Source organism: Cyprinus carpio, chromosome A24 (assembly GCF_018340385.1).
Source record: "Cyprinus carpio isolate SPL01 chromosome A24, ASM1834038v1, whole genome shotgun sequence".
NCBI classification, from domain to species: domain Eukaryota; kingdom Metazoa; phylum Chordata; class Actinopteri; order Cypriniformes; family Cyprinidae; genus Cyprinus; species Cyprinus carpio.
In genome coordinates this window covers 10445070-10464447 of record NC_056595.1, presented here as the reverse complement: position 1 = coordinate 10464447, position 19378 = coordinate 10445070, and the positions used below count along the sequence as shown (strand labels likewise).

The 19378-nt window shown below is 37.9% G+C and overlaps 1 protein-coding gene across 2 annotated transcripts; it reads left to right on the top strand.

The window, feature by feature from the left end:
* The first annotated feature begins 1318 nt into the window (after positions 1 to 1318).
* On the top strand, positions 1319 to 19156 carry LOC109091924 (POU domain, class 6, transcription factor 2-like). Of its 2 annotated transcripts, none has more exons than XM_042714168.1 (4): positions 1319 to 1676; positions 4037 to 4193; positions 6036 to 6204; positions 17987 to 19156. In XM_042714168.1, exons 1-4 carry the CDS (start codon positions 1488 to 1490, stop codon positions 18381 to 18383), a joined length of 912 nt encoding a protein of 303 aa, XP_042570102.1. In that variant the 5' UTR covers positions 1319 to 1487; the 3' UTR covers positions 18384 to 19156. The 2 variants fall into 2 exon arrangements, with proteins under 2 accessions (XP_042570102.1, XP_042570101.1); XM_042714167.1 differs by having other exon boundaries at positions 1329 to 1676; positions 17879 to 19156.
* Positions 19157 to 19378: the final 222 nt, after the last annotated feature.

Genomic DNA, 19378 nt, shown 5'->3' with positions numbered 1-19378 from the left:
CTTTTAAACAAGTAGTATAAATAGTGTCATTTTTGATGCCATAAAATATGTATTTATGAGTTAAAATTAAAAATAAAGAAAAAAAAGTGAAAAAAAAAAATATATATATATAAAATAAAAAATCTTTTTATTCCTACTATTGAGTGACTAAAGCATTTTGATCTCCTGCATTTATGCATTGCATGGTGCTTGTGAATGTAGTTGTGGTGCTCTGGATGTAAGAGGGCTGAAGTCTTGCAATTCCATTGACATAAACTCTTGTTGTGTGTCGGGAAGAGGCATGGGTCCTTTTCTCCAACGCAGTTGTTCTACATGACTCATTGAAGCCGTGGCCTTGAGAGGTAAAACACTGCAGCCACAAAGGGTTACGGCCTTTGATCTGTGACAACTGGAGAAAGGGGGTATGAACCAGAGAAAAGGACTGTGGGAGGAGGTCTGTGTGCCTGGTCCCTTACTAGGAATTAGAATTATAATAGTGTGTGTGTGTGTGTGTGTGTGTGTGTGTGTGTGTGTGTGTGTGTGTGTGTGTGTGTGTGTGTTTTATTGGGGGATGAGTGGTTAAGAGGCTACGCTATTAACTCGGCCCTTCTCTGCATTTTACACTCACACATACGCAGATTTTTCCTCTGGTCTTATGATAGATAATACAGTCAGTGGTGTGCACCAGCACACATAAAGGTACTTGGAGTCTGACCTTTAGAGAGGAGCAGAGAGCACATTTTGTGTAGGGGGCTTTCATGTGCCCATACTTGTGTCTTTGTGTAGACTGTGTCTAGCTGAATAACACTGTACCATACAGAGCCAATAATAAAAAAAAGTATTTTTGCATAAACATAAATCAACATGCATGCATGAGGAGATATATGTGTGTGTAAAAAATGTTGTGTATATACATTTTAATATATGAACTAACATTGAAAAGTTTTTTTTTTTTTTTTTTTTTTTAAGAAAAGATACTGTACTGAAACGATGCATTAAATTGATTAAAAGTAATAGTGTTGACATTTATAATGTTACAGAAGATTTCTGATTTCAGAAGATTTAATGATTTCTGTTCAAAGAATGAAAAAAAAAATCACAATTTTATCAATGTAAATATTAAGCAAATTAATATATATTAGGCATGTTTCTTGAGCACCAAGTCTGCATACTATATTTCTGAAGGATTTGTAACACTGGAGATTGGCAAAATGTCTGCTGAATATTCAGCTTTGTCATCACGGGAATAAACTACATTTTAAAATACATTAAAGCAGTTATTTTAAATTATAATAATATTTCACAATATTACTGTTTTACTGTATTTTTGATCACCTAAATGCAGCCTTGGTGAGCATAAGAGACAAAAACATAAAAAATAAATAAATAAATAAATAAATAAAAAAAGCAGAGTAGATTCTATATGTTGATTATTCTGAGAATAATTCAACCTGAATTTTATTTCTCTTTCCCTTCCGTCTTTATAGATCATTGGTACGATCCCTCTGATGCCAAACTCTGTAGGACCTTCCAGCCAATCAGGGGGCGGCACTCCCTCACTACAGGTCCAGCCAATCACACCACAGCTGCTGACCAATGCACAGGGTCAGATTATAGCCACTGTGATTGGCAACCAGATCCTGCCAGTTATCAACACCCAGGGAATCACACTGTCCCCCATTAAACCTGGACAGCAGGTATGCAATAAAATAATGACTGTATGGTGTGTTGATGTAAATTACATTATATATGAAGCTTATTAAAACGAGTACCTGAAAACCATATTATTGTAAATAAATTTTCAACTTAAGAGACATTTTAAGTGCTAAATATAACTTTGGTGTGTTGACATTCATTTTGTGAAAAATGCATGATATGTTCTAATAATCCCATAGTAACCTATAATATACAACTTAATAAAGCCAAAAATGTCAGATACTGTATGCCAACAGAACCCAATCATACAGCACTCGCATAGGAACACTGCATTTAAAGGCCTTGCACCTATAATAATGCATAACAATAATCAAACTTTAATATAAATCATCCTCAAATGTGACCCTGGACCACAAAACCAGTCTTAAGTCGCTGGGGTATATTTTTAGCAATATCCAAAAAACAATGTACTGTATGGGTTAAAATTATAGATTTTTCTTGTATGCCAAAAATCATTAGGATATTAAGTAAAGATCATGTTCCATGAAGATATTTTGTAAATTTCCTGCCGTAAATATATCAAAAATTAATTGTTGATTAGTAAAATGCTTTGCTAAGAATTCATTTGGACAAGTTTACAGGCGATTTTCTCAGTATTTAGATTTTTTTGCACCCTCAGATTCCAGAGATTCAAATAGTTGTATCTCGGCCAAATATTGTCCGATCCTAATAAACCATACATCAATGGGAAGCTTATTTATTCAGCGTTCAGATGATGTATAAATCTCAATTATGGAAAATTGACACTTAAGACTGGTTTTGTGGTCTAGGGTCACAAATAACAATGATCATACTCTTATATCAAATAATAATCAAAAAGGTAGGAAGAAAACATTTAAAGAGCCTAACAACAGTTCAAAACACAGCAGACTATACAGGCATGCATATTATTCCCTGTCCCACCCTATAATCTACAGCGGTCGGCTATAAAAGCATCTATAGGTCAGCCTCATTTCTGTTGGAGCAACTCCGTGTCATATTTACTGGAACCTTTGATCACGTACATAAATGCAGTAATGCATTTGAAATAATGTTTATGGATTTGTCTGCATTTCAATTGACTCCCAAACATTTTCATGCAGCGATAATTTATGGCTGTCAAACACGGTTGCGGCAGAGAGATCCACTGAAGCTCGGTAATTCTCAAAGACCTGTCGACAGTTCTGACAGTGTATGCAACACTACTGACATCTCTCAGCATCCAAAGCAAAACACACTCACGCACAAACACACAGAGGAGAATTAATAGTGCAAGAGAACAGCAGAGAGAAGCCAACCCACTTTTAGACAGATGAGACGCTTGCTTTCTTGAAGAGTGGAGATGTACCATCTAGAAGAGGCGCTCGATGGTGCATAAAACATGAAAATGTATGGTGCTGCAGTCATGCCACATTGCCCATAATAATGACTCATATTGTAGACACATAATTTTGATTTCTCTGCCATGTGTTTTCCTTTTTGTGTTAAGGTTTCGGAGCTGAATAGCCAAACACTGTTGTTTCTTTGGTGCACTTTAATGTATCTGACAGCCGTGTCCAATGAGAAATTATATGGGGAGTACTGTAAATGCAACCTCTAAAATCTCCACCCATCCACATTTTTCATCTCTAATAAACATGAATTTCTAATATAAGACTCAACAGTTTTGCCTTGTAAATAAACACATGACTCCAAATCTCGTCTTTTAAAATGGAAACAACCTCTTTATTTTATCATGATCAGATCAGTTTTCATGATCAGATTTCATATTCAAAATTGTGATGCTTCCTGACCAGTATGTTCATAAATGCTGAGTAACAAAAATATACAAATAAAGTAATTTTTCTACAGGTAAAGAAAGACAATTAAATAATCACAAGATGGAAACAATATGTGTGGTAACATGGTTTTAGTGTGAGAATGTCACTTCTTCTTTATGATGATAACGTTTTTTTTTTTTAAAAAAAAAAAAAACAAAAAATTTTTTTTTGGATCTAATTATTTGAGGAGAATAATTAATGTGAGTGCTTGTGTAAAATTATAAGTTTCATATTTATGTTTTTAAATCCTCTAAATGTTGACCCAATTCACTTTGATTGTACTGTAAGTGGCTCATCATAACCTCAATCACTCAATCACATATGGATGAGTCATAATGAATGAAAATGTATTGTAATCAATATTTTAACACAAATGTTGTTGATTGGGTTTAACTTGTGCTGAACCTTGAATATTACTTTAGTACAATTTCCTACATCACACATTTCTGTCAGAGTTTAATCCATTTATATTTGTTGTTGTTCACCTTGTGTGTATGAACCTTCTTAAGTGTGTGTAACAGCTCATGTGTGTGTTTTCACAGCTGTCACAGTCCGGTCAGACTTCACAGGCTCCTCCTGTGTCTCAGCCAAGTCTGCTCCGTATGCCCCACAGCCAGAGCCCCCTTCGCCAGGCCTCTTCCTCCTCCTCAACTTCATCATCCTCATCCTCGGCTCTCAGCGTCGGGCAGCTAGTCAGCAGTGAGTGTGCACACATCTCTACATGTTAGCTGATCCACTTTTATTACACATAAATGCTTTACACAAAGAAAATTGTAGATTTCTGTTTTATATATATATTTATTCTGTTTTTATCAAATTTTAGTTGATTCTGCCATCTAGCTGACCAAACTGTGGGCCTAATGAAAGGAAGGTTGTGTTTAGAACGGCTTTGGCCTCCAGAAGCACCACATATAAATCACTCCCTCCAGCCTGTCAGAGTCATGGCAGCCCTTTTAAAAACTGTTTTACTTAGATAAATTCTCATTTGTCATACCCAATTGGCCTAAAACCATCTGCAGTAGAGTTTTAAATTCCATTGATCAACTTGCTGTGGATATAACCGATGGACTGTTGTGTTTTCTTTTTTTTTGTTTTGTTCAAAACATACACAATACCTTTAGCATTCTGTATTCATTCATTTCATTCAGTCTACTGCCGTGGCGCAGCTCTCCATGCCAGAATGTGTTTGTCGCGATGTCCTTGGCTAACGTTAATTCCCCAAAACATGTTTTGAATGGAGGGGGAAAAGTCTGACTGACCCTACAGCCACCATGTTCAGCTCAGATGGAAAAAATGGCATATGTTCAAGGACTGTGCACATTTTGGATATGACAAATCTTATTTGTATTTTATTCAATGAGGTTCATCATAATTACAATATCAAATCACACTGTTGGGCTTTGTTAAGACATGAAAAGATTGGGTCATGGTTGTCCTTTTGGTGTCAAATTCTTACATCTAGGAGTATAATTAAAAATGAATTCATTTTAACAGTTCAGCGATGAACACAATAATGTTGGATTTTCAATGTTACATAGGAGCAAGTTCAGCTTTCAACATCTGATTTGCATATGGGTAGTAAAAGGGTGCTGGTTCAATAGATATTGACTTTAAATAAGTCTGATGGATTATTTTAATAATTCATTCATAATGACGCCCATCAATTATTTAGTTGCCAAACTTTTCTTATGTAAGTAAGAAGTAAGACCACCTGGCAGTGATGCATACTGTAATACCAAATCACGTTTTATTAACCTTAAAATGCCGTCTTGAAACTACATACCCTGAAGTGCATTTCTAAAGCTGCTAAATTAATCAAATTGAAATTGAACCTCTGCATACCTCTGTATTTTATAGCAAAATGAGCAATAATATGGGATAAAATGAATATGCATTGCTTTCAGAAAGGCATTTTAGAATGCAATTCACAGAAACATTCATTTGATTCAAGTGCAATTCCTAGCTTGGCTAATAAGAACAGATTTAGAACAGATGTAGTGTTGATTTTATTGTCATTGACTTTCACACTTACATGATATATAAGCCTGTAAATCAGAAACCATGTCTTAAGAAAAATCAGTCAAGGGTTGGAAAATAAGACAGGAATAATAGATAAATGGAAGCTACTTTGAAGTCATTCTTGTCAGAGTCATATTATACTTAAATTCAGTTATGCAATTAGTCTTTGAAGACTCTTAAGATATTCCTGTTAGGGTATATTAGACCATGTAAGAAAATAACAAGATGTAGATAAGCCAAATAAAAAAACATAAATGTAATATACTGAAATAAAAATCATTTCATAGAAATCATCCTTTGTTCAAGTATCTGCTTGAAATAGCTAGAAGGTCTTCAAAGTCAATATTATTTTGATTATTATTTCAATATAGATAAGCGTGTGTATATATATATATATATATATATATATATATATATATATATATATAAACAAGCAAAAGCAGAGTAACATTGCATTGTTTGAAGGTTAAGAATTTGTGAAAGGAGAGTTGCAGCTTTGATCTTTTCTCTTCTGTTTTGTAGACCCTCAGACTGCCCCCAGTGAGGTGGATGGTGTGAACCTGGAGGAGATTCGAGAATTTGCCAAAGCATTTAAAATTCGCCGGCTGTCTCTGGGTCTGACTCAAACTCAGGTGGGCCAGGCTCTCAGTGCAACTGAAGGCCCTGCCTACAGCCAGTCTGCCATCTGCAGGTATGGAGGTCTAACAGCTAATATTACTGACAATTAAAAAAAAAAAAAAAAAAAAAAAAAAAAAAGATTTTAATATATTTTATTATATTATATTATATTATAAATAGGAAAAAAAAATTGTTATTGTGCAAACTATAGTATAAGCAATACATAATCAGGTGATCATAATCTACAGATAGGTAGATAGATAGTAGTCTACTTTGCGCATTAGTGTCACCCAGGTTTACATCCTATTTATATTTAACCACAAATAACTAAGATGTTAAACAGAGTTGTTAAACATTCATAACTGATGTGCAATTATGTCAGACACATCTATTTAATTCCAGTCTATGCTTGTCTCCACTCATCTTTGCACTGCCTATATGATAAGATCCAGTTTCTAATGTAAAATACATCAGCTGTGGTATTACAAGAAGCACTTAAACCACTTAATAATTTCTAAAGTCCATTGCCATGTATTCACATGACATTTAGCTGAAAGTAACTTGACAGGGCTTGACATTTAATAAAACGTGGTTTTCCACAGTGCAACAGTGACACGGATTTGGTCATAAACTGAAACTGATGTCCTACATTTTGTTGCATTAGTAAATCAAAGGGTGGTTTTAATGTGTGATTAAGTTTAATGGATTTGCTGTTTTATATTACTCTATGCTCTTGTGGTTTTTGATATTGGAAATGAATAATGTTATGTTAAAAAAAAAAAAAAAAAAGTATGGTGACTGTCAACATCAAGAAAAAAGAGAGGCTTGTTTGGAACCAAATAATGATTTGCATTTCCTGATAAACTAATCTCCCATTAATAAAATCAGGGTTTTCATGTGTTTCTTGTTGAGCTTGATGAATGCAGTTAATAAATTTTTAATAAACTGATAATGTGTAAATATTACATTTTTGGTACTTAGTTAACAAATTAATATATGTTTTACTACTATTATTTGGCTATGCAGTATTATATCTAACATTCATAATAGTTCTTTCAACAAAAACATGGGATTTGTGCCTGTAGTACTCTACAAAAGTAAAATATGACCTATTTAAGTAAAGTGCAAAATATGTGCAATAAATAGTGCAATATAAACAATACTCTAAATAATAAAAAACACAGCATGCATTAATTACCACTTGATATAAATTACTCAAACCTTATTTGAATGAACTCTGACCTTGCCACACAACATCACTGTGTGACACATTAAGGTTTACCGTTCAGAGTTTCCTGTTTCCTTTTGATTTTAATGCAGCAGGATTGTAAAAGGCTTATGGTTCTTCTGATGAGACACTTGTGTTTATCTAACATGCTGCCGTCACAAGCTTTTTAAAATTTAATCATATCAGCAACATACGACCGATAAAACTTGAAATTGCTCGGTGCAGGGAGAGTGAGGGAATTCCTAATGAAGCTTCAAACTAGTGCAAAAAGTCTTAAAAATCCTGCATGAAATATTTATCTTCATACATTATTTAGATATGTATAGCATACATTAAAAGCCATTAGTTTCCCAAATAAACAGGTGATGTGATGTTTTTTTCTCTATATGCATCCTTTCATCTTGTCAGAAAGCAAGTGGGATTTTTTTCCCTTATTTGTTCATTTGTATGACATTGGACATGACATTGTGCAGAGTGTTTTTGGCTTTAAAGGCAGACTTCACATGCTTTAGTTTAGTTAACATCAGCAGAGACAAGAGGAGAAAGAGGTGAACGCATTTTTGCTTGTGAGTGTGTGAGCTCTTGGGGCTCTTGTAGTCTTTGCTCAGTCAAACTCGGCCTGACAGATGTCTCTATCTTGTCCGATCTCATAGTTCACAGTGGAAAAAAGCTTTATTGGTTTGTCTGAATAATCACAAAGGTGCATCGTCAAACTGATCCAAGACAGGGGTCATTATTAAAGCCAGGGGGTTATTGTTGATTTATGAATGATGTGGATGATTTGTGATTGATGCAAAGAAATCATAAAATACATTTGTTTAAATCTGTTAAATACACCATACACAGTGCGTCAAATTAAATTTTCCTTCTTTTACACGGTGCCGTTCACAGCCATTCCTGGCACAAGCCCTCTTTTGCATGCACTGTTGCACACGGATGCTCATAAGATGTCATATCATCACATAATTGCGAGATGGGAATCGCTTTTCCACTTTTAAGCCGTGTGGATTTACAACATTAATCCACACCAAAACACTGGATTCACATCAATGATTCATGTCTCAGGCTGCAAAGCTGCCATCTATAATTTGCATGACAAATTGGGCAGAAGAGCTGCTTAACATGACTGTATATATATTTAATCACACCTACTTCTCCCACTGCAGTTTGCTCGCTTCATTTATATCTCAAGGCTGCCGTCTTTATTCACCTAATAAATAAATAAATAAAAAATAAAAAATCTATCTATATAATTATCTATATAATTTTAATCAACAAGAATCCATTAATCTATCAATAATCAGTAGTATCAGTAAAGACATACAAAATATATATATTCCATATGAACATATTAAGCAGCACAATTGTTTTCATTATCAAAAATATTAAAATGATTTCTAAAGGATCATGTGACATTGAAGACTGGAGTAATGGATGCTGAAAATTCACCTTTGCCATCACAAGGATAAATAAAAATTTAATATACAGGTGCATCTCAATAAATTAGAATATTGTGGGAAAGTTCATTTATTTCAGTAATTCAACTCAAATTGTGAAACTTGTGTATTAAATAAATTCAATGCACACAGACTGAAGTAGTTTAAGTCTTTGGTTCTTTTAATTGTGATGATTTTGGCTCACATTTGACAAAAACCCACCAATCTCAACAAATTAGAATACTTCATAAGACCAATAAAAAATAAAAATAATAAAAAAAACATTTTTAGTGAATTGTTGGCCTTCTGGAAAGTATGTTGATTTACTGTACATGTACTCAATACTTGGTAGGGGCTCCTTTTGCTTTAATCACTGCCTCAATTCAGCGTGGCATGGAGGTGATCGGTTTGTGCCACTGCTGAGGTGGTATGGAAGCCCAGGTTTCTTTGGCAGTGGCCTTCAGCTCATCTGCATTTTTTCCTCTTGACAATACCCCATAGATTCTCTATGGGGTTCAGATCTGGTGAGTTTGCCAGTCAAGCACACCAACGCCATGGTCATTTAACCAACTTTTGGTGCTTTTGGCAGTGTGGGCAGGTGCCAAATCCTGCTGGAAAATGAAAGCAGCATCTACAAAAAGCTGGTCAGCAGAAGGAAGCTTGAAGTTCTCCAAAATTTAATGGTAAACGGGTGCAGTGACTTTGGTTTTCAAAAAACACAATGGACCAACACCAGCAGATGACATTGCACCCCATAGCATCACAGACTGTGGAAACTTAACACTGGACTTCAAGCAACTTGGGCTATGAGCTTCTCCACCCTTCCTCCAAACTCTAGGACCTTGGTTTCCAAATGAAATGCAAAACTTGCCCTCATCTGAAAATAGGACTTTGGACCACTGGGCAACAGTCCAGTTCTTCTTCTCCTTAGCCAAGGAAAGACGCCTCTGATGTTGTCTGTGGTTCAGGAGTGGCTTAACAAGAGGAGTAGGACAACTGTAGCCAAATTCATTGACACATCTGTGTGTGGTGGCTCTTGATGCCTTGACCCCAGCCTCAGTCCATTCCTTATGAAGTTCACTCAAATTCTTGAACTGATTTTGCTTGACAATCCTCATAAGGCTGTGGTTTTCTCTGTTGGTTTTGCATCTTTTTCTTCCACACTTTTTCCTTCCACTCAACTTTCTGTTAACATGCTTGGATTCAGCACTCTGTGAACAGCCAGCTCCTTTGGCAATGAATGTTTGTGGCTTACCCTCCCTGTGAAGGGTGTCAATGATTGTCTTCTGGATAACTGTCAGATCAGCAGTCTTCCCCATGATTGTGTAGCCTAGTGAACCGAACTGCAACCATTTTGAAAGCTCAGGAAACCTCTGTAGGTGTTTTGAGTTGATTAGCTGATTGTTCTTTTAAATTATTAGTAATATTTCACAATAATAATGTAAATGTACTGTCAGAAAAATACATTGAACAGGGTTTAAATGAATCCAGACAAAATTTTATTGGAGCAGAGGGCAGGATTGGAAGAAAACCGGTGAGTAGAATGACACAAAATAAATGAGCAGTGGCAACATGATGAAGAAAGCAGACCTTATATGTTAACAGGAGGCGAAGGGGATGGAGAAGCACACACCCCAGCGACTGGACCAGTGGGTCGGTATAGCAGGTAAATATCTTCGGGAACAGATGAGGACAACCAGAAAACTTCTAGGGAATACATGGAGACCATGTAAGTGAGTTTTTCCTTGTTTAAAGTCAAGTGTGTGCTAAAGTAATGCACTGATGAGGGAGTAATCGCTGATAGGTCACACCGCCCGCTGAAGATGTTGATGAGCCTCGTCCCATCCCCTTTTGTTCTCCAAGGGTTCCGAGGGCTCGCCTGACCAGGGGAATAATGGTGGCTGAAAGACGAGCATGCACTAGAACAGGGTGAGACCCATTGATGGTTGTGGCTGGGAATTTTGGTTATACTCCCCCCAAGCAAGGAATCATTTCCAGGAGCCCTGGTGGCTCTGGCAGAAGGTCCTAAGGAAGCGGCTGATCTCCTGCACATTCCTCTCCACCTGCCCATTGGATTATGAATGGTACCCGGATGTTAAGATAACATTCACACCTAGGAGTGAAAAGAAAGCTTTCCACACACGTGAAATAATCTATGGACCACTGTCAGAAACAATATCCTCATGAATTCCAAAATTTCAAAACATCTGGTTAAACAGGACATCTGCAGTCTCCATGGCTGTGGGGAATCCCTTCAGAGGAATCAGCTTGCATGCTTTGGAGAATCTGTCACCGATAACCAGGATGACAGGTTAGGTTGGTGATGAAATCCACCCCTAGGTGTGACCATGGGAATCTAGGGGTGGGCAGAGGAAGAAGTTTGCCAGATGGTAGAAGGTGTGGAACTTTGGAGATTGCACATTGTTGACTTCCTTGGATGAAACACTTGATGTCATTAGCCATGTCAGACCACCAGTAACAATGTTATAGGAGGGTTTGGTCGGTCCCCAGGTGGCCAGTACCCATGGATGAATGAGCCAACTCAATGAGAGGAATACAGTGAATTCTGGTAATGTAGCTGCAATCTGGAGGGGACCCTCACAGAGCAGGTTCACTGTTGGAGGTCTCAGACATTTGTTCATGGATGATAATACAATTGTGGTTTGGATGGGGTTTGGAGGGAGGGTCTGGTTCGAGTTCTTTGTTGATGTCAGAGGGGGCATGAAGTCGGGATAATGCATCAGCTCGGGTGTTTCAGCAGCCAGGTTGATAGGAGATGCTGCATTGAAAACTGGTAAAGAACAACGCCATTCTGGCTTGTCTGGGGTTTTGTCCCTTTGCTTAAATACTGTAGATTATTATGATCAGTGAGGATATCGAAAGGGTGACGATCTCCCTCTAACCAGTGCCTCCACTCTTCCAGGGCGAGCTTAATGGCCAAAAGCTCATGATTCCCAATGTCATAATTTTGCTCCACCGAGTATAATTTCTTGGAAAAGAAGGCACATGGAAGGAGCTTTGTTGACTTGTCCTGCTGCTGTGACAAGACTGCACCCACTTCAGTAGTAGAAGCATCTACTTCAACCACGAATGGCTTCTGGTGTTAATGGTTGTTTTGTAGTGGTGAGGTAGTGCGGTTATTTAGGTGTTTTGAGGTATTGAATGGTTTTTTCAGGTTTTGGGTTGCTTTGTAGGGTTTTGGGGTTGAGTTTTGAGACTTGGGTGATAGGTGATGTCAGGATACTGTAGTTTTGGATGAATCGGCCGTAAAAGTTCACAAATCCAAGGAATATCTGAAGTTCTCTCACCATGGTTGGAGTGGGCCAGGAGGTAACAGAAGATACTTTCCCCTTGTCCATTTTGAGCCAGTTCTTTCTTACTATGTAACCAAGGAAGAGGATGGTACTCAGATGAAAGCTGCAGTTCTCAGCTTTGAGGAACAGATAGTACTCATGGAGCCTCTGGAAGACCACCGAAACATGCCGGTGATGTTCAGCCAGGCTCCAGGAGTAGATAAGAATGTAATTTATGTACACGATTACAAATCTGTTCAGGAAGTCCTGGAGTAACTCATTCATGAAGTCCTGGAATACGGAGGGGGCGTTGACCAAGCCTTACAGCAAAACAAGGTACTCATAGTGCCCAAATAGAGTAATGTAGGCGGTCTTCCACTCGTCCCCCTCACATATCTTGATATAGTTGTAAACACTTCGGAGGTCCAACTTGGTGAAGATGGAGTCTCTGCAAAGTTGCTCCAAAGCAGATGGGACAAGGGGGAGTGGATAATGGAATTTAATGGTTATCTTGTTGAGTGCCCAACAGGGACGTGCACAGACATTTTAAGGGGCAGGGGCTCAGGTGGAAAAAAGGGTACTTCTCATATTTATGTATTTTTTTTTCTAAACAAATCTATATAAAGATATATTAGGGATATGCAATATTATATATATATCAATATTTTCTGGGATTTTATCGATAAGGATAATTAGTTGTTATTCTGCTTAGTGTGTTAGTGTGCTGATACCGTGGACTACCATGGACAGCTGACTGCTAAAGTTTTTAAAATTCTGCATATTCTGTGTGGTGATCAGTTCACAGCAGTGATAGAAGTGAATCTTTTCCAATAAGTTTGAATAGATTTTTACATTTAATGGGCATTTTTACCTTAGCCTTTTTTCTAAAAGTGTGCATCTTCTTTTCAGTCAAATTCTTAAATTGAATCAGTCAATTAGAATAATAAGTCATTTGGGCTGTTACCAAGCAAATGAAAACAGTATTGACAAATTTTATTTTTGCAATGCAGAGAAAACAAAGAAGCTGTGTTAGAAGGGGCATTTAGTTGCATTTACACACTGTTTAATGCAGGACATGAATGTATTTAACCTGCAGTTACAAATGCATTAATACTGTTTTGATATTTTTAACCATAAAACATTAAATACTGATATTTGAAATTATTTAAAAAAAAAAAAAATGAAAAGATACTTTAAATGTGAAAATAAAACTGCCAGTAGGCTGCAATAAGTCACTGTTATTAAGTGAGTCATTGCGATTGAACCAAATCATTTAAACAGTTGATTCATTCAGGAACAAAATGGTGTCATGTTGCTCAGAGATGCAAATTGGAATTATATTTGTTGGTGAAATAGAGCAAAAACAATCAATATTGTGTCTAAAACTTAAGTGTCTTAATATTAAATTATTGTTTATTGAACTGCTGTATAAAGTCAATATCACATTTCTAATCATGCTAATTTTTGGTGGAAAAAACGTCAGTTTTCACGTGATACTGATTAACTATATGAAATAATATAAATATATACATTTCTGCCACCATATCTTGAATTTTGTGATCATTATAAATGCTTTTAATAAACTGAATCATGCAGTGAAAGAACATGCACTGGTCTAACCTACTAGACTTCATATTGCCTTAGCCTTAACTTTATCTAACTTGGTAGCTCTCATGAGTCATGGATAGGATAATTTTTGGCTCTACCACTGCATGGTGCGGCACGGTACGGCTCGTTGCAGTTCACTTTTGGGGGGTTTTCTACTGGGTACAGTACCTGGTACCTGGTACTTTTTTAATACCACCTCGGTTGAGGTTCCAAGTGAACCATACCATTACCAAAACGTGACATGTAAACTCTGCTGATCAAGGATTGGCCAGAGAGAATTGTCACTACCTGCATCACTGAACTTGCAACACAATCACAAAAGAACCACTAGATTTAAATCAGCATAGCCAGCGAAGGATCGAACGTAACTGTTTTAACCGAGCGCACCTTTCTTAACAACCAAAAAGTTACGTTGTCTGTTGCGGAAGTACAGATGTTCCTCTCATTGATAACAGAGGAGCGGATCCAGGGAGAGCTTGATGGTACGACGTGGAATGAAAAAGTTTTTTTAGGAATCATGGCAGTAGAGGTGGCGCACTATAATGATATGTGAATAATCCCGCCCACTCTAAAGTGTTACTTAACTGCAGTGGAAACTCAAACCATTCCGTGACGTGCCGTACTGAGCCGTGCCGAGCCGTGTCGTACCACGCAGTGGAAAAGCGCCATTAGTCTGTTGTTCATCACTACTCACCTCCACACCAAGACAAACACAGCTGGAAAGGGCAGGCTTCAGCTGTGGCCTAATGGTTAGAGAGTTGGACTTGTAACCCAAAGGTAGCAAGTTCGATTCTTGGTGCTGGCAGGAGTTGTAGGTGGTGGGGGGTTAATGAACAGTGCTTTCTTCCACCCTCGATACCCATGGCTGAAGTGCCCTTGAGCAAGGCACTGAACCCCCAGTTGCTCCCCGGGCGCTGGATATAGCTGCCCACTGCTCCGGTTGTGTGTTCACAGTGTTTTCACTTCTCACTGCTGTGTGTGTGCACTTGGATGGGTTAAATGCAGAGCACCAATTCCGAGTATGGGTTACCATGTTTGGCAAATGTCACGACTTTCACTTTTTTCTGTTTGGGTATGGATAGTGGATGGACACGTCCATGAGGTAATGGCACACCCGGTTCCATTTCGATGGCACAGTCCCATGGTCAGTAAGGTGGTAGCTTGGAGGTTAATTTTGGGCAAACGACGGCGGCTTCTTTCGGTAAAACACAGCTGAGTATTATTCACTAAAATGGGTTCTGGTTCTGGAGTGTCAGATTTCTCTGGCTGGAGATGTTGTAGGGAGGACTGCCAGGTTGGATCATTTTCTAAGTAGCTGTGCATGTGACAAGCAACATGAACAGACTGCTGGATAAACTTCTCGAGTCCTATGGTGCCATCTTAAGTGGCCAATTGCAAATGAAGCGCTGTATTTAGCCCCTGGGGATAAGTGGTGAGAAGAGCTTGTTAGTTCCATCCACTTGCAGCAACAAGAGTTCGGAACTTCTCCAACTGGACGACCAAAAATCTCTTTGAAATGAGAAACTAAATTTTGAAGAGATGCTGTAATAGGACCACCTTGATACAACATTGTCATTTCTAATGCCATTGAGCATTGTAGAAGAAAACCATTGCAGTCCTCCTCCAGACCAGAGTAAGGCGCTGGCTTGACCATGGCACTGGCTATGTAGACAGGCATAGGAGCGGGTGCAGTGGAAGTGCTGGTAGTGATAGGTGCTGCCCTGTGCCCACTTATTTTCCAGCTAAGAGTTTCAGTGTGTTCCCGGAATGGGTCGGGCCAATCTGGATCCGTATTTTGGTGTTGGTCTGGCCTTCTGTCAGGAAATATACACTGAACAGGGGTTAGATGAATCCAGACGAAACTTGGCAGGATCGGGAGAGAACAGGTGAGTAGAATGACAGAAAATGAACGAGCAGCGGCAAGATGATGAAGATAGCAGTCCTTATATGTTTACGGGAAGAGAAGGGGATGGAGAAGCACACACCTCAATAACTGGACCACTGGGTCGGTATAGCAGGTAAATATATTTGGGAACAGATGAGGAGAACCAGGAATCTTCACAGAAATGCGCAGAGACCAGGTAGGCAAGACTTTCATTGTTTAAGGCCATACTGAGGCTGAGATCTGTACTTAAGTAGTGCACTGATGAGGGAGTAATCGCTGACAGGTGCAGGAGGTTAGTACTCAGGTGGCAGGGCATGCTGGGTAATGGAAGTGAGAGAGCATGGCAGATCTGTGACATGTACTGTATTTTTTATTTCTTAATAAATGCAGCCTCGATGAGCATAAGATAATTTTTAAATTTTTATACCAATGTCACATGTATTATTGATCAATCATTGACCAATAACAAGTATCCCTGCACTTCCCTTCTTTTATTGCAAAAAAATTAATAAATAAATAAATAAATAAATAAAATAAAATTAATATTGTCACTGCTACAACCCAACACAGTTTTTGGTTTTTGTTGATTCTGTTTCCACCTGCTTTAGCATTATTATATGCCCTACTGTTTCTCTCCCACCAGCTGAAATATTTAACTTATTTCACGTATTGTTGCAGCAAACAGGGTCTAAAATTAAGAAATTGAATAAAACATGACTTAATAAATAAGTCGGCATATGCCTGGACTTCGGTATTGTTTCCTGCTCGGTTGGATTTAACAGGGTGCTGTCACTCATCTCCACACTGAAAAAACGTCTGTGCATTTGAGGACCTGGGAGAGCGAGCGCCTTTGCCCCTGCTTCAGGCGTCTTTTCAAATGCCAGTTAAGATTCCATCAAAGGCCTCCTCACAGGAGCCTGTCCAGGAGTTCAGGACCAAGAGAGACTATGTGTTGTTTCAGAGAGCAGTAGTTCACCTCTCTCCCCTCTCTCAGCTGGGCTTTACTCCATCTGCTTGACAGATGTCCAAGTGTTGGATAGGAGCACAGGTCAGGAAACTCACTGAAACATCTCTCCATTAAAGTCTATATGAGACACACTTTGGAAATCTCCCCGTTCAGTGGAGTCATTGGAGAAAAAAAAGCTCTTTTTATGGATCTTCTGTAGCTATACACTCTGGCAGATTATACAGGCTTTATATCAGATCGTTGCCACCCAGGGGGCTTTGCTTCAGACTTTACATTGAACATCAATTTCAATGTTTTTTTTTATTTTTTATTTTTTTATTACTATGGCTCAAATATATGTAAAATACATATATATATATATATATATATATATATATATATATATATATATATATATATATATATATATATATATATATCCACTCACAATTAAAAACAATTCCCATGTTTCAGTGAAAACCCAAATAAAAAGCCACATAGTGTACTAAACTGTTACCAGGAATATATTTCCTGGTAATGTAAAATTTAGCTGTAGTTTTTTGAGTGCTTAGTTTAAAGAAATGTAAATAGCTACCATGACAAATGTTCCATTTTTGTTTTTGAACAGAAAGCAAAGTTTCTACAGCATTAGCAAAGTAATACCTAAATATTAGTATGATTTACCTCCCTGGAGACCCCATAAACTTGCAGACATATTCAAAAGTGAAGGTGAAAATGTATTAGCATTAAACATTAAATGAGCATCAGGGTTGGTTGAGGAAGACGGAAAAGTTGGAGAAGTGTATTAAAATGTTCTTGCATTTGAGTGAATAATTTAAGCCATTTGTGAATTAATAATGCTCTAAATGTTTTATTGCATCCTTGTGTTATTTATTTGACAATATGTATTAAAATCACTTGCAGAAGAGAGAATTCCTAATCGAATGTGATGCCATCAATGGATTTGATTGTACAGAAGCACTAGACAAGACAAATGCCAGGCCAATAAATAAATGAATTCATTCTTTATGATATCAGTCAGGTGTTTGTTTGTTTTTGGACCTGCCTGTGGAAGAGTCCTCTTGGTTCAGCGCCTCATTGGTACAGAGAGCCAATAAAAGCAACACATGAATGAACATTATGTACTGGAGTGGACAAACTAGATCTTTGGGCTTAGATTAATTTGTTTCACAGCACACAACAGCTGAAGACATGGGGTAGAGGCCATGAAGCTCTCTGTCCCATTGGTGGCCTGGACCAAGAGACCCCTCTGGGCAACTAGGTTAGATAGGAAACCCCTCACCCGGTCTGGGCACTTGAGTAAGCTTGTTCTCTCTCAATTCTCCCCCAGACACACCATCCTGAGAAGCCACTTTTTCCTACCACAGGAAGCCCAAGAGAACACTATAGCTAGCAGTCTGACAGGCAAACTGAACCCTGGCCTTTTATATCCTGCCAGGTTTGAGAAGTTGGACATCACCCCAAAAAGCGCCCAGAAGATTAAGCCTGTGCTGGAGCGCTGGATGGCCGAGGCGGAAGCCCGCCATCGCTCCGGTATGCAGAACCTGACCGAGTTTATCGGCAGCGAGTCCTCCAAAAAGCGCAAACGCCGGACCTCTTTCACACCGCAGGCCCTGGAAATCCTCAACAGCCACTTTGAGAAGAATACTCACCCCTCCGGTCAGGAGATGACAGAAATCGCAGAGAAACTGAACTATGATCGCGAGGTGGTGCGCGTCTGGTTCTGCAATAAGAGGCAAGCTTTGAAAAACACTATAAAGAGGCTGAAACAGCCCGAGCTCGGACCGGTCGCACCAATGGACCCTCTGGTTGATAATTTGGAGGAACACCCTTAGCTTGACACGAACAGCATGTGGCGAACGCGCACCGATGGCGAAACTTCTGATGTTGTGGACTTAAAGACCTGGACGATTACTATCCAATGCACCATCGAAATGGATGAACTGTTGACAACGACAAAAAGAAATAGTGTCAGTGTTATCATCACAAAAGCAAAAACCAAACAAGTTCAGAAAAAAAGAGAGTTGTATGAGAATTATAGTACTGATTCATAAGAAGTTTGTGAGTAATTAAGAACAAGGATCATATTAAAATCAAGGAAGGTGAAGAAACTACTTACCAAAGTTTGTTGCATCTGATACCTGAGGTTTTTTTATTGTAAATGTTTTACATTTTTACATTTTTACTGGGGGGAAAAATGGTAAAACAAAACCAAAAAAGAAAAAAAAGATTTGTGTGATGCGGTAGATGGGTGTGACATTTGATCTTTGTCTTATTTTATCACTTGGGTTTTTATGTAAATATTTCTGGTAAACTGTCATCGAATTGAAATGACTGATTCCAAAAAAAAAAAAAAAAAATACTTTGAGAAGTTTATTTCGAAATTGTCACGTTTCTGCTGTCTGTAAGGCCATCATCAACTGTGTCATCTCACTCTGTTCATAAATATTAAGGCATGAAAGAGTGCATTTGGGAGGAATATTTTGCAAAGAGATTCTCGGTGAACATGCCACAGATATCCACATACATTGCAGCTGTGATTTAAAGCTATTTTATGGTGTTACCAAAGCCTCCTAGCCAAAGAACAAGGACATTGTGTCATACCTTGACCTATGGTGTTGCCAAAGCCTCCTAGCCAAAGAACAAGGACATTGTGTCATAAAAACAAAGGGTCACACACTCACTATATATATATATATATATATATATATATATATATATATATATATATATATATATATATATATATATATACACATACATAAATACAAAGATTTCAAGTTAATCAGATGAATTGTAAAGATTTCACTTTAGTTATGCAAGTTATCTT

What these genes read in the sequence shown, in the direction of transcription:
- LOC109091924 (XM_042714167.1), top strand. Translation starts at nt 1,488, where the DNA reads ATGCCAAACTCTGTAGGACCTTCCAGCCAATCAGGGGGCGGCACTCCC. An exon ending in CGTCGGGCAGCTAGTCAGCA is followed by an intron (nt 4,194 to 6,035) that starts GTGAGTGTGCAC and finishes TCTGTTTTGTAG; the next exon opens with ACCCTCAGACTGCCCCCAGT. An exon ending in AGCCAGTCTGCCATCTGCAG is followed by an intron (nt 6,205 to 17,878) that starts GTATGGAGGTCT and finishes ATTCTCCCCCAG; the next exon opens with ACACACCATCCTGAGAAGCC.